Source organism: Phalaenopsis equestris, unplaced genomic scaffold, assembly GCF_001263595.1.
Source record: "Phalaenopsis equestris unplaced genomic scaffold, ASM126359v1 Scaffold000507, whole genome shotgun sequence".
Taxonomy (NCBI): domain Eukaryota; kingdom Viridiplantae; phylum Streptophyta; class Magnoliopsida; order Asparagales; family Orchidaceae; genus Phalaenopsis; species Phalaenopsis equestris.
Genome location: NW_018164947.1, coordinates 707,456 through 719,575, shown reverse-complemented (window position 1 = coordinate 719,575; position 12,120 = coordinate 707,456). Strand labels below are relative to the sequence as shown.

At 37.7% G+C, this 12,120-nt stretch overlaps 1 protein-coding gene across 1 annotated transcript in view; it reads right to left on the bottom strand.

Moving 5' to 3' along the window:
* The window catches only part of LOC110028265 (HEAT repeat-containing protein 5B), a 168,556-nt gene extending 157,959 nt beyond the window's left edge, over window positions 1-10,597 (bottom strand). Inside the window, 3 exon segments of the mRNA XM_020730035.1 lie at window positions 9,536-9,617; window positions 9,619-9,762; window positions 10,269-10,597. Coding sequence (XP_020585694.1) covers window positions 9,536-9,617; window positions 9,619-9,762; window positions 10,269-10,430 — 388 coding nt within the window. The 5' untranslated portion in view covers window positions 10,431-10,597.
* Window positions 10,598-12,120: the final 1,523 nt, after the last annotated feature.

The window sequence follows — 12,120 nt, the reverse complement described above, 5'->3', positions numbered from 1 at the left end:
AAGCCAACGAGGAAAAAGGTAATTTGTCACTCTTGTTACAATTACAACTTTAACATGACAATGGCAAGTGGGTGGCCCAAGCGCTTGTGCCATATGAGTGGATTGGAGATGGTTGTAACGAAGGCTTTATGAGGTGCTTCCAATCGAGATTTGGGAGCCGAAGGTTGGATTGGGTACAGTCCATTTGAACATTTGCCTCGAATTATTGTTCGATTCGTCTGAGGATCAAAAATGTGGAAACCAGTAGAGTTAAAGATAATGGAAAGATTACTATCAGTGATTATTTTTTCTAAACAGAGAAAGGCATGAGCAAGGAAAGGTGAGTGTCAAATTTTGGAGAGTTTAAGCTTCTGCTCGAGCGTTGTGAGGATGTAGTTACCGTAGTGGTGAACTGAGATAGATTGACCATTTCCTACGAGTATTTGTTCCGCTCCGGTAGCTGGCATGACTTTTTGAAGATGGATGAAATCAGATGTTAGGTGAGTTGTGCGCCGGTATTCAGAACCTAGGGTGTGGTCGAAGCTTGAAAGGCTCGGTTGGATGGCACTGTCGGTCAACTTTTTTATTTTGAAAATGATTTTAAATTTAATTTAACGTAAAAGTGTATATGATTTTTTTTATTTTTAAAAATAGTGTGTTTTAATTTTGAAAAATGAGACTGAATGGATCTCTTTCGTCTAATAGTTCGCATAATCGAGTTCGATACCGCGAATAATACACCTTTTGGAAAGATAAGTGCATATCTACGCGATCGACAAAATCATGAAAACTAAGAAATTTGTGACATTCATTTGGCATGTGAACATTTTATGTGTGACTGACAATCTTCCTTACCTAATATAAAGATTATGTAGGGTTTACTTGGGTTTCAAGTTCCCTATAGTGACAAGCTTATATAGTTATTACATCTCAAATGACTGAAGTCGCTTTAGAAAACTCTTGATAATTACCAGAGGCACTTGTCTTGAAGATTTCAAGGTTTTAGGTTTTTATGGTAGGACGCGGAAGCTCAAGGGAAAAAGTAACAAATGGGAGCAGTTATTTTAGGAGTCCTATAGAAGGAAGGACTAGGGGACATCACAGATCATGAGGAGAACACTCAGTGACTTCTCAATCTATTATATTGTGTGGCTACGTTTTGGAGATAATGTTATCAAAGTGTTCAATTTTGTCAATTTTATTATTTGGGACTAACATTTGCATAATACCGATTATGCAAATAGCCCGAGGAGATAGGAGGGTTTACGTCGTACCGAAAAATATTCTTAGAACCTAAGGCGGGTTATGACTTATGCTGCACAACATAGTTGCACAGGAGTCTAAAGATAGTGTGACCATTTACGTCGCACTGGGCGAGCCACCTCGAAGTCCTATGACTTGTTTAATTCTAAGGAATAGTTTAGTTAATGTAAATCCATTTTGCTGTTGTAGAACGTCTATCACCTACACTTGCAGCTTGCTCCATGTTGTTTGTTGTGCTGCCAACGAAGTTTACTCCGAGCTCCATGTCGTAATAGCTTCGAGTTACGGGTTTAAAGAGTACATGCGAGGGTTCAATCAGTGGCTTATTGCGGTGTACCTCCTAGCCGAGTGTCCTACAGTTCTCTACCATAGGGGTTTTGCAAATTTTGTAAATTAAATAATGCAGTAAAGAGAACACTAAAGTGCAAGAAACTTAGATAAATTGCTAGAAAATCCTGTACAAGAAAATCTAAATAAATCATAGAAAATAAACACGAACGAGCAAAACAAAACACGATGTCACGTTTAAATGGTCAGGAGTATGTGATTTATATGTGACATTAGAAATGTCTCCAAATGCTAAAAGGATTTGAATGTAAAGTTCAAGCTCGAATCCTGAAGCATTAAGTTTCACTGTAGGTTAAGTCATGGCAAGAATTTCACTAGTAGAAAGTCATAAATCACGTCTTAGTGTATCCTCATGTTTAGTATTTTAATTAATTTGTGAATTAAAGTCAAATGCTTAGTTTCACCATTCATTCGAAAATTAGGAAGATAAACTCCAACCTAGGGTGTGCTCATAAAATATAGGAAGTCTACACTTTAACCTAAACTTGAAGTGATTTAAGAAGTTTTACCCTCAATTAAGTTTTTTTTCAACTAATCCTCAAATATTTTTTAAGAGTTTTTCAAATAATTAAATCAGAAATTCTCATTTTGACTTATAGTCTGTTTGGGGCAGTTGTATATTACTAATAATCTGCTAATAAGCAGATTATCCTGATAATCTGATAATCTGCAGATTATCAGAATAAGCAGTCTTGTTGTTTGGGGAAGCTTATGCAGAACAACTTATTGGCAACTTTTGTAAGATTAATGATCATTCTGCCTCTATTTAGTGAAGTTGTTTGCACTAGAACTGTATGAACAAAATAATAGATAAACAGAAGCCACAAGACGAAATAGATGCCCGATTGTTGAAAAAGTAGTCTGAATAACCCCGGATAATGAAACGAACTGCACGAATGTGTCAGGAACGTTGATTTTAGTTAGAAAAAACATCTACCTTGTTGCGAAGACGTGTACAGGCTAACAATACGCGGATTGATGATTAATTGAATAATAATTGTTATTATTATTATTAATTTAATAATATCATTATTATTATCATCCTTATAAAATCATTGCATACCCTCTCTCCCCTATCTATCGCACACAAGACAATCGCCACCCTCGTTTTCGCGAAAACCCTAGTCGACTCCGGGATTTCGCTCCAAGCCACCGGTCGGCAATCCTCGTCGGCGACCACCCGGCTGCCGCCTCCTCTCATCGCGTCGGTGAGCCCTTCCCTCATCTTTCATGATCCTTCTCGGCTTGAAACCGTGCCCAAGTCGTCGCCTCCTCCCCTCTTCGACTCGACTTTGCCGAACAAAGACGGGACCGAGGGCTCAGGAGTAATAAGCCGCAATGGAACGTAGAACGCAGAGTAAAAGGAGCGGTCATAAATCATTCAGGTTATAACATGAAACCATATGCGTGTTCCACGACGGTCGACCCTAACGCACTAACTAAACTGCTTCGCGGCGTTATGAAAACGCCAAACGATAGGACAAACTGCGCCAAACTGAACCTTAACCATTTAACAAGAGAAATAAAACAAAAGAAAGAAGAAGGCTGACCCACTTCCAAAACCAACAAAATTAATGGAGAAACAACAAGTGAATCGACCTAAAAGCGTTTAAATTCTTTCAACAACTGTAATTAAATTGACCCTCGAGTAGAGTGCTTAAATGTAATTCAAGACTGTTTTGATTGGCCCGAAAGTTATCCAATGCAACCTAAAAAAATGAAGTCCAAAAGCTACCAACTAGACTCAAAAAGTGCAACCCAAAAGTTACGAAACCAAACCAAAAAATGCGGCCCACAAGCCACCAAATTGACCAAAAATGTGTAGCCTATAAGCGGCCAAACGAGCCCAAATAGTGCAACCCAAAATAGCACTTTCAAACAGTTCCAAACAATCGGCAATCAACCAAGAAATCAGCCCAAATTTGTGCCCAAATCATTTCCAAAACAATGTCCATAACAGCCCCAAAACGATACCCTAATCATTTCTAAAAACAACAAATAAATCAAGCAACAGACCAAGAAAAATCAAATGAAAATTTGCAAGCATATATCACGATTCCTATGTGTTAACATATCTCAAAGTTAGACTTTAATTCTTACATTTATACCGCCCAAATCTTTCATCCATCTTTTTTTTTTTAATCCACATCAAGAATAAAATATAAAGTTTTGTGACGCCAAAGTGTTATAACTTATTAGTGAAAATTTCAAAATTTGGGTGTTGGAAATGTAAATGCATAAGAAATGTGTGGTATAAATGTAAATCCTCTGTTTTTTTTTTTTTTACAGAAATTGAGTGGTATGTGCATAAACCTTACATCTACATCATTCTTTATGTTTCCTCGGTGCCTGCACGGGTCATTTTAATCGCACAAAATCGAGGCATTCAATTAAAATTTCAGCATAGGAGAACTTAGAGATTGATGGGAATACCCGAGTGATGTAACATGTAAACATCGTTGTCGGGTCTTCTACCCCACTTTAATCAATTGCCTGAAGTTTACCACAACTGAACAAGTATATAAAAAGAACTAATATCAAGAAAAACAGGTGTGAGTGCAAGAACAGAAAATAACTCCAATAGCACAGATCATGATCACCACTATAAGCATGATCTAATTATTTGGGTTTAAACACAAATAGTGACAGAGACAATGAAATGCATGAGTAGAAGAATAGCATGCCAAATTGCTTACAACTAAACTTCAGATTTAATCTATAAAAGAAAAATTTAGATCCAAAGTAACGGCCAACTCACCGCATAAATACCTAAGTCGTAGGAAAATCAAGCAAGCAGCAAGAATATTGGGCGAGCAGCAAGAAACCGAGCAAAAACGAAGCAGAGGACTGGTCGAAGGTTGGCCGTTTACCGGCGAGGAAGAGCGCCAGTCGCAGAAGAGCTTCAGGCCGAAGAGGGAGGCTTCGAGTGAGGGTGCTTCGGGCACAAGCAAAAGAGGATGTCGAGGAAGAAAGGATGTAGAGCAGGAGAGGTCGAGCGCGAGAGTTTCCAGCGGGGGGGCTTCGATGCAGAGAAGAGGAGGCGAGCCGAGAGAGGGGGAGACGAAGCAGGCGAATCTCTGTGGTCGCAAGGAGGAAAGAGGCGAGATCGAGAGGAGCAGGCAGAGGTGAAGGTTTGGTCGCACGGGGCTCGTCGAGCGTGGCTTGTCATGCGTGAGAAAGAGGGGGGGCGAAGCAGGTTAATGATGAGAGGGAGGCAAGGCTTCAGGCTGTTCGGCGTGAGGAGAGGATGAGGCGAGGGCTTCGGGCTGTTCGGCGTGAGGGGAGGATGAGGCCTTGGTTTGACTGGAAGAATAGGCGAAAGGGGAGTCCAAGTGGTTGTTCGGACGAGAAAAATGGCGAGTCGAATCAGAAGGGAGGCATGATGAGAAGAAGAGGTAAAGGGGGGAGCGAGTCGAATCACCAAAAGAAGGAGACGAGTAGGATCTTGTATCCCGATAATTCCAAAAGGTCCGTTACAGGGCATTAGGCGGGAGATTAATTGGCTTCTGTTTGTGGAGCAATTTTATTTGACAAGAAATAGCTCCTAATTAAACCCCATTAAAGTGAGATTGGGCAGTTAGTTTGAAATTCAAAATTTCTGATTCAATTCATGGTATCAAGAAAGACTTGGTGCAACTAGCTCTTGTTCAGCCCGAATCGAACCTGAGCTGAACCCTAACTCGCCTCCTTAAATTGATTAATTATTTGTATTGATTTTTGTGTTGTTTGAGCGCACGAAATTATAGAAATATGAGTGTCCTTCCTAGTCAAATACGGCGTCTCGAACGCGTTTGCGTGGTCCATTGCATCATCTGGGGTCATCCGAATAAGTTCGTCGATGATAGGGTCAAAAATGTGTTAAATTTAATTTTTTTCTCCGAATTTTAGCTTGCGACAAATCATTTTGAAGATTGATTTTAGTGGTGTGATGTATGTAAGCCTTAGTGAAGTGAATTGTGATGTTTATGTACATCAAATGTGTGTTTGTGATGTTTTTGTAGTCGAGCCACGAAGGGTTTACTTAAGGCCTCCTAATTCTGTAGGAACTCACTTTTGGACCCCACATGTTGGTCCTTAGCCCTTGCAACTAAAAGTAAAGTGTTTGGGGACACTCATGCAAGGTCTTCACAAAAATAGGTTAAGAAGTGGTTTGAAGTTCTATGTGAGGTAGGTTCCAATACTAGTCATCTAAGATGGTCAACAAGGAACTCCTAAAGCTAGACCCTAGGTTCTGAGAGAAAGAAGCCAAGACTAAAGAAAATGAGGTCAACTGGCGCGTAGTCGAGGTTTTAGCGGTGCCAACAGGTTGTTGTTTGGTGACCTGTTTTATCGGAAATTTGACAAATAATATAGGATTTCGGTTGAGACCTCCCAACTTTCATTAGTTTATTGTTCTGTTGATTCTTACCTCGACCACGAGATGTATTCCAGGTGTGGTCGCTTGGAGCTGCGAGAGCAAGCACTGGGTGAGGAATGGGTTCAGCCTTGAGTGTATCGCTCAGTTGATTGATCTCTTCACTATATAATAGTGAGTAGAAGTGGTGTAAGTCCATCGTTTGGAGTTTGGTTCGGATAGCTATTTTAAATGATTGACATTGCACTAGCAATCCATTAAGTGTATACAAGGCCACATCCTCCTTGTCTAATTTTAATTTTGGCGAGATATTGTGTCATGGATAAGGAATTCATTGTCATAGGGTGGAGCTCATTTTTGAGTTGGATTAGCCGAGATCTATTGGTAGGTTGGAGACGTTTGGAGATCGTCAGTCATACTTCTGCGATGGTGGATAAATGGAGTATGTATGGTAGAATGGATGGTGAAATGATTGAGAAGAGAGCAAATATTAGGTTTTGATCCACTAAAATCCACATAGTATAGGTAGGATTGATGGTTCGGGTGGTGGTTTGGGAAGAGAGAAATTGAGGCAGGCAAGTAATGCTACCATCTAGGTATCCCATAAATCCGTTTGCAGAGAAAAATTTGATAACTTGGGCTTTCCAAGTGGATAGTTGTCAAAAGAGAGTTGAGTGTGAGCAATATTTCTTATATTACTCGTGAGAAATTTAAGATTAGGTGGAATACCGAGAATACAGCTTCCTTGTTCATCTTTGGTTGAGAGGTTACCCTGTGGTTTGGAGGATTGCGAGGTTGCCATTGCAAAGCTTGTAGTGTTCGGTTGTGAGGAATCGAAGCTCGTTAGAGCACAAGGAGATCTAATTCCATAATAACAACAGCAAAAGAATAGAGAGAATGCAGGGATAGAATAGAGAATAGAGAATATAGATTAAATTGCATATGAATAAAAGATGTAAATTAAAACTTGTTATGGAGAAAATTGTTACATATATAGGTGAAGGCAGAGGTAATATTATTTGCAGGAGGTGGTTGGGATATTGTATGTGAGTATTGTGATGATGGGAGAAAGTGGTGGTCCTACTTGCAGCAGGCAGTAGTGAGAGGCATTACCCGAATAACTGAATAGAGGGTACTCGTCTGACTAAGAAGACTAGAGGCCAAAATGACTTGGAATAATAGAGTCATGAAATCTTAAATGGGTTCTTCGTTATTACCCTATCATCTGCTTTAAGTTTGTAGTAATGACCTTTTATCATTTAAAACTCTCAAGTTTATTACTATCACGTGTTGAGTCTAAATACTTAGCACATAATGATTAGCCTTAATCGAAAATGCTCTCCTATTACTGAGATGAGTAATTAGCCATAAGAACTTGCGCCTATGATAAACTTCAAATCCCATCTTAAAATCCTCACAAAATGGGAATGAAACCTATAGACTGTGTCTTATCTACTATCTCAACAGTCTTCTAAAAATTTAACCCAAAATAATACAAAACTCTCAACAAGAGAGATCAAGCCATGAATTTTAGAGCCCACACCCAATGTAAGCCGACAACTGAAAGGTCTTGTTAGTATCAAATCCGGAATAGTTTGGAACTTACACCCATTGTCGGCCTTCACAAAAAAAGTACTTGCGCTTCAAATCCTATTTAAAAAAGGGCAGCATGATATGGCAAAAAAAAAAAAGTGAATGCCAACCAAACACCTAACCTCGATGAAGTAAAGAAACTTTTATGTCAATCATGCAATGTTTTGCATATCAAATAACCATTTTACTCTTTTTAGAATGGCATGAACATTGGGAGAAAAATGTGTCAACACTATACATAAAATAATCACCTCCTTACTAAGGGAGCGCTCCAATCCCATCTCAAAATACTACTTAAAATGACATATCTCATTCTCCTATAAACAATGTCTGAGTTCTCTTCTATGGCGAGGAGTCTAGAGTTGTAGCAGCAAGAATCTCAAGCTTTATCTTTAAACTGTTCAAAGCACCAATGACAACAAGAGTTGATTAAACCCAATTAATGGGGAAGGAAGGCACAGCACTCTAAGCATTAATGTCCTTCTTTGACATTCTTCTCTTAGAAGCAATTGACGTCAGAACGAGTAAATGCTGAGGAAAGTCTATTATCTACAAAACTAATCAAATGTTGGCCAAACCTCAATATATATGTTCAACTAAGTTGTGACTCATGTTTAACATGCCTAGAAATTCAATCAGGTGCTCTTTTTGATTCCAAGATCTCGGTGGGCTTAATCTTGTTCTACCTTATATCTCAAACTCGCAAGTCTATTCCATTCAAAATTTGTTATAATACTCAATAAAGCAAACTAAGAAATAAAGAGAGTTAACAGAAATTTTATTGTTTGCTCCTATGCAAAGCAAAATTCTCTAATATGAATCTCCAAAATCTTTATAGAGATAACAAATTAAAGTAAAAAATATAACAAAGCCACTTCTTTTATTTTATAATTACCACTGAAAGCCAATTACATGAATAAAAATGGTTCATCATCACTCATCTAGTACCACTACCGTGTTCTCCGTTTTTAACTATCTTCTCATTTTATTTCTGCAGTATTGTATTTATGATTAAAATTCTTCATATAGAAATCATTAAAGGAGAGATTTCGAGAATTTGTTACAATTCATTCCACTTAAAGTTACCTATTAAACTTAATTGACACCTCTCCATGCAAAGTGATTTAGTCTAAACATTTGTTTATTATCCTTTACACATAAACTTTACCACTTATCTTCAAGAAACTCCTTTAATATGATTTTTACTATCATTCAAAAGATGCCCTTTTAGCTTTCTCAATAGTGGTTGCTCTTCATTTTAGGTTTCCAACTTACATCACGTGTAAATCTTGTAACTCAAATTCAACTATCCTCAACTCACTGTGTTTTTCATTTTAATATTGCCCAAATCAGTAAACATAGCTGGTCTGAATGTTTCTAAATGTAACTTCTCCAATAATAAAGAAGATATCCTCATCACATAAAGCGCTCAAGTGGCTCAGACACGACAAGCACCTAAAGTTTCGTTAACTTTGTGAAAACTTTCCAATAAGATGTTTATGATTGTGAGAATATCAATAAATCGTCAATATTTGCTTGACAGCAGTTCTAGGGGCAAGAAAAAAAAATCAATATCATTGTAAGTGATTGAGATAGATAAAAACATTGTAATGCTTGTTCATCAGGAATTTATGATTAATTCATGGTAAGTGAAATGAATTCAGATAAAAGGCAATTCATTTTAGATGTTGAAGGCAAAACTTGCGAGTAATTTGTAGCTTTTTTTTATGGTTCTTCAGATTTCCATTAACAAATTAGCTTTTAAGAGCATTGAAAATGGTTTGACACTCAAGGACTAAGTAACATACATTGGTTCAAGGTTGTCGGTTACTTAAAATGCTTATCTTTTGGGGAAAGTACTGCCAAACAATAAAAAATTATTACTTGTTCTAAAATTTCATTCCATCACTAAGAAACTGAAATTGCTTGTCAAAAACAACAAATTTAGGCTTTCTGAGGCAAAAGTTAAAGGAAAAAGCATTATGTAGTCAGGCAAACCAGCAGAGGAAAGGGGTTCGCTCCGTTTGCAATCAGCAAACCATCCTTGGAGACTGCTTGCTCTTGCATATTTCGCTTGCTCTAGAATATATCGAAATTCCATCCCCTTTTCCAATTACCCTCACCATTGCTAAGGAAGCAAGACGTCTTATGGGACGCCTAGCTCCCAGAACAAGCAAAGAAAACAAGGCATCTTCGCACTTCCGTTGCCACTGCACTATAATCTCCTGCGATAAAAGAATGACCATACATCAACAACATAATGCATTAAATGACCCTTCCTTAGAATTTTTATCGAAGCAAAACAAAAAATGAATTAGATAAAATTACGTTAAAAATTTTAAAAGAACAAAGCAATAGATCCCATAAAGTATTAAGCCCTTCGTGGCTATATCAATTCCAAGTATCAAATATAAGTTCACGGGGACGCAATGCTGCAGTTCAAACCACTTCATGGTCCAGGAATAAAAACAGAACCAAACAAAAAAATCATTGCCTCGTGAAGGAATGAAAAGCTTCACTAATCACTTCGAGCAGCCAGACCTAGCAAGTTCAACCACCTGAAAATACCGTTGATAATGATACCCAAAGGTGTAGCAATATTTATAGCTAAAATGGAAACGATAAGGCTGAACAAGCAGATGTGGAAGTAAGGCAATCTGAACAACTCTCGAAACAACAAAATATGGGAATGAGAGGGATCGATCTTTCAAGGCAAATCCGAATATAAGACCTGGGACTCTTCTTCAATGGCGGCTACTAGCGCGGAGAGGAGATCAAAGCAGAGGAGCGGTTCCGGGTGCTGCTGAGAGGCCGAAGCGACGATGGACTCTAGCTGCGCGACAAGAATGCCAAATTTGGAGAGCGGAACGCTCTCCGTCTGGCGTTTCGCCATGTGAGCGGGAGGTGAGAGCTCCTCGCCCACTTTTCAGTTAATCAGATCCTTTGGAATTAGAGAAGGGAAGCCGAATGGCGTTCCAGTGCACACGAGCATGGAAATTAGGGCTGATGTGTCAACAAACAGAGACGGTCGGCAAACACGAGTCAGACGAACTTGCGAAATTCAGGATACCGTCCCCTCATGAAATTTAAAAATGGTTAATTTGGGACTCCCCAAAGTGAAAATTATTTAGATTTAGGGTATTTATATGCACGATATGCAAAACATAACACACCTGAACTTTAATATATATGTATAACCGTAACTACTCAATTCTTTTTTTAATACTTGAGTCGCAAGAGCAGGTCTATGTCAATACTAGGAAATGAGGAGCCTTGTTTCCAATTTTGACCTTCTTTTCTAAGGCATCCTCTACCTCCAAGTTCATCAAATGCAAAAGCACAATGAGGCTGGATTCATTCGCCGGAAATCCTCTCACCTTGTCACAACAGCCTTCTGTCAAATTTATATTGTTGCCCTGAGGGTTGCCCGCCTTACTTGCCCATTGACGGTTTCGGCTACATTGTCAGGCATCTTCTCTGTGAAAAATTGCAGTTCTTGGTTTGAATGGTCATTGATTTCTTTGATGGGAGCTTTGTGTTTTCCGATCAGATACTTGGAAGATGAATTGTCAGGGATCCCTCTCTACCGGATCAACCACAATGAATACCGAAGATTACATAATGTACTTATTTTGTTGTATGTAAATCCCCTTGAAATTTTTTAACTCTTCCAAAAGTTTTGAAAATACTACATATATACTAAATAATTATTATGTATTTACATATCTAACGCCATAAGTTTAATATGTATACTTACAATACATTGGTGTCATAAAATTATTCATGAAAATATGTATTTCACTTTTAAAAAGATAATGATAGTGATAATTAAATTTTGAAGAAATGGTCCTAATTATAAATGCTTGTGTTTGGTAGGTAAATAGATATGAATTGTGTGATATGATTGTAAATGCTCAGTAGTTTTTAGCTCTTATTGGGAAATTTTATTTTATTTCTCTCATAATATAAGTATTTAGTTAAATATCCTCATTGCATATTTATTTTAAAAAAATATCTCAATTTTCATTTGGGATCAAATTATGACCAATAAAAAACTAAAAAAGATTTACATGCATATTATTTAATTCCTATTTATTTACATATCTAACACATATACTTTATTTTTGTTTTCTTCAGACACATCCATGTTATACTTTCAAATGCATAGTGTTATGCAACAAATAAAAATATAATATTCTAAATAGAAAATTTTAATAGAAGACTTGTTGAATCAAAATTTATTCAGGTGGCACACCCAAGAAATAGAGCATAGAAGAGAGGTTTGATAGAGAGCAATAATGAAAAATAGAAATGTGTGACCTATATTTGAAAAATGACCCCCTATTTATAGGTATAAGAGGGTAAAGGCTTAAAATTACATTTATGCTCTCTATTTATTAGAATAGTGGAGGGGGTTATTTTAATATTTCACAAAGCCTATGGGTTTTCCAGGGTGAAAAATTGTTATCGATCGGTCTGCGTAAGGTTGATCGGTTCGATTGTAGCTTTCTCAGGGACAAAAGCTCATGGGTGAATGATCTGATTAATCATAGATTCGATTTGACAGATTCTCTCGTTGTGAT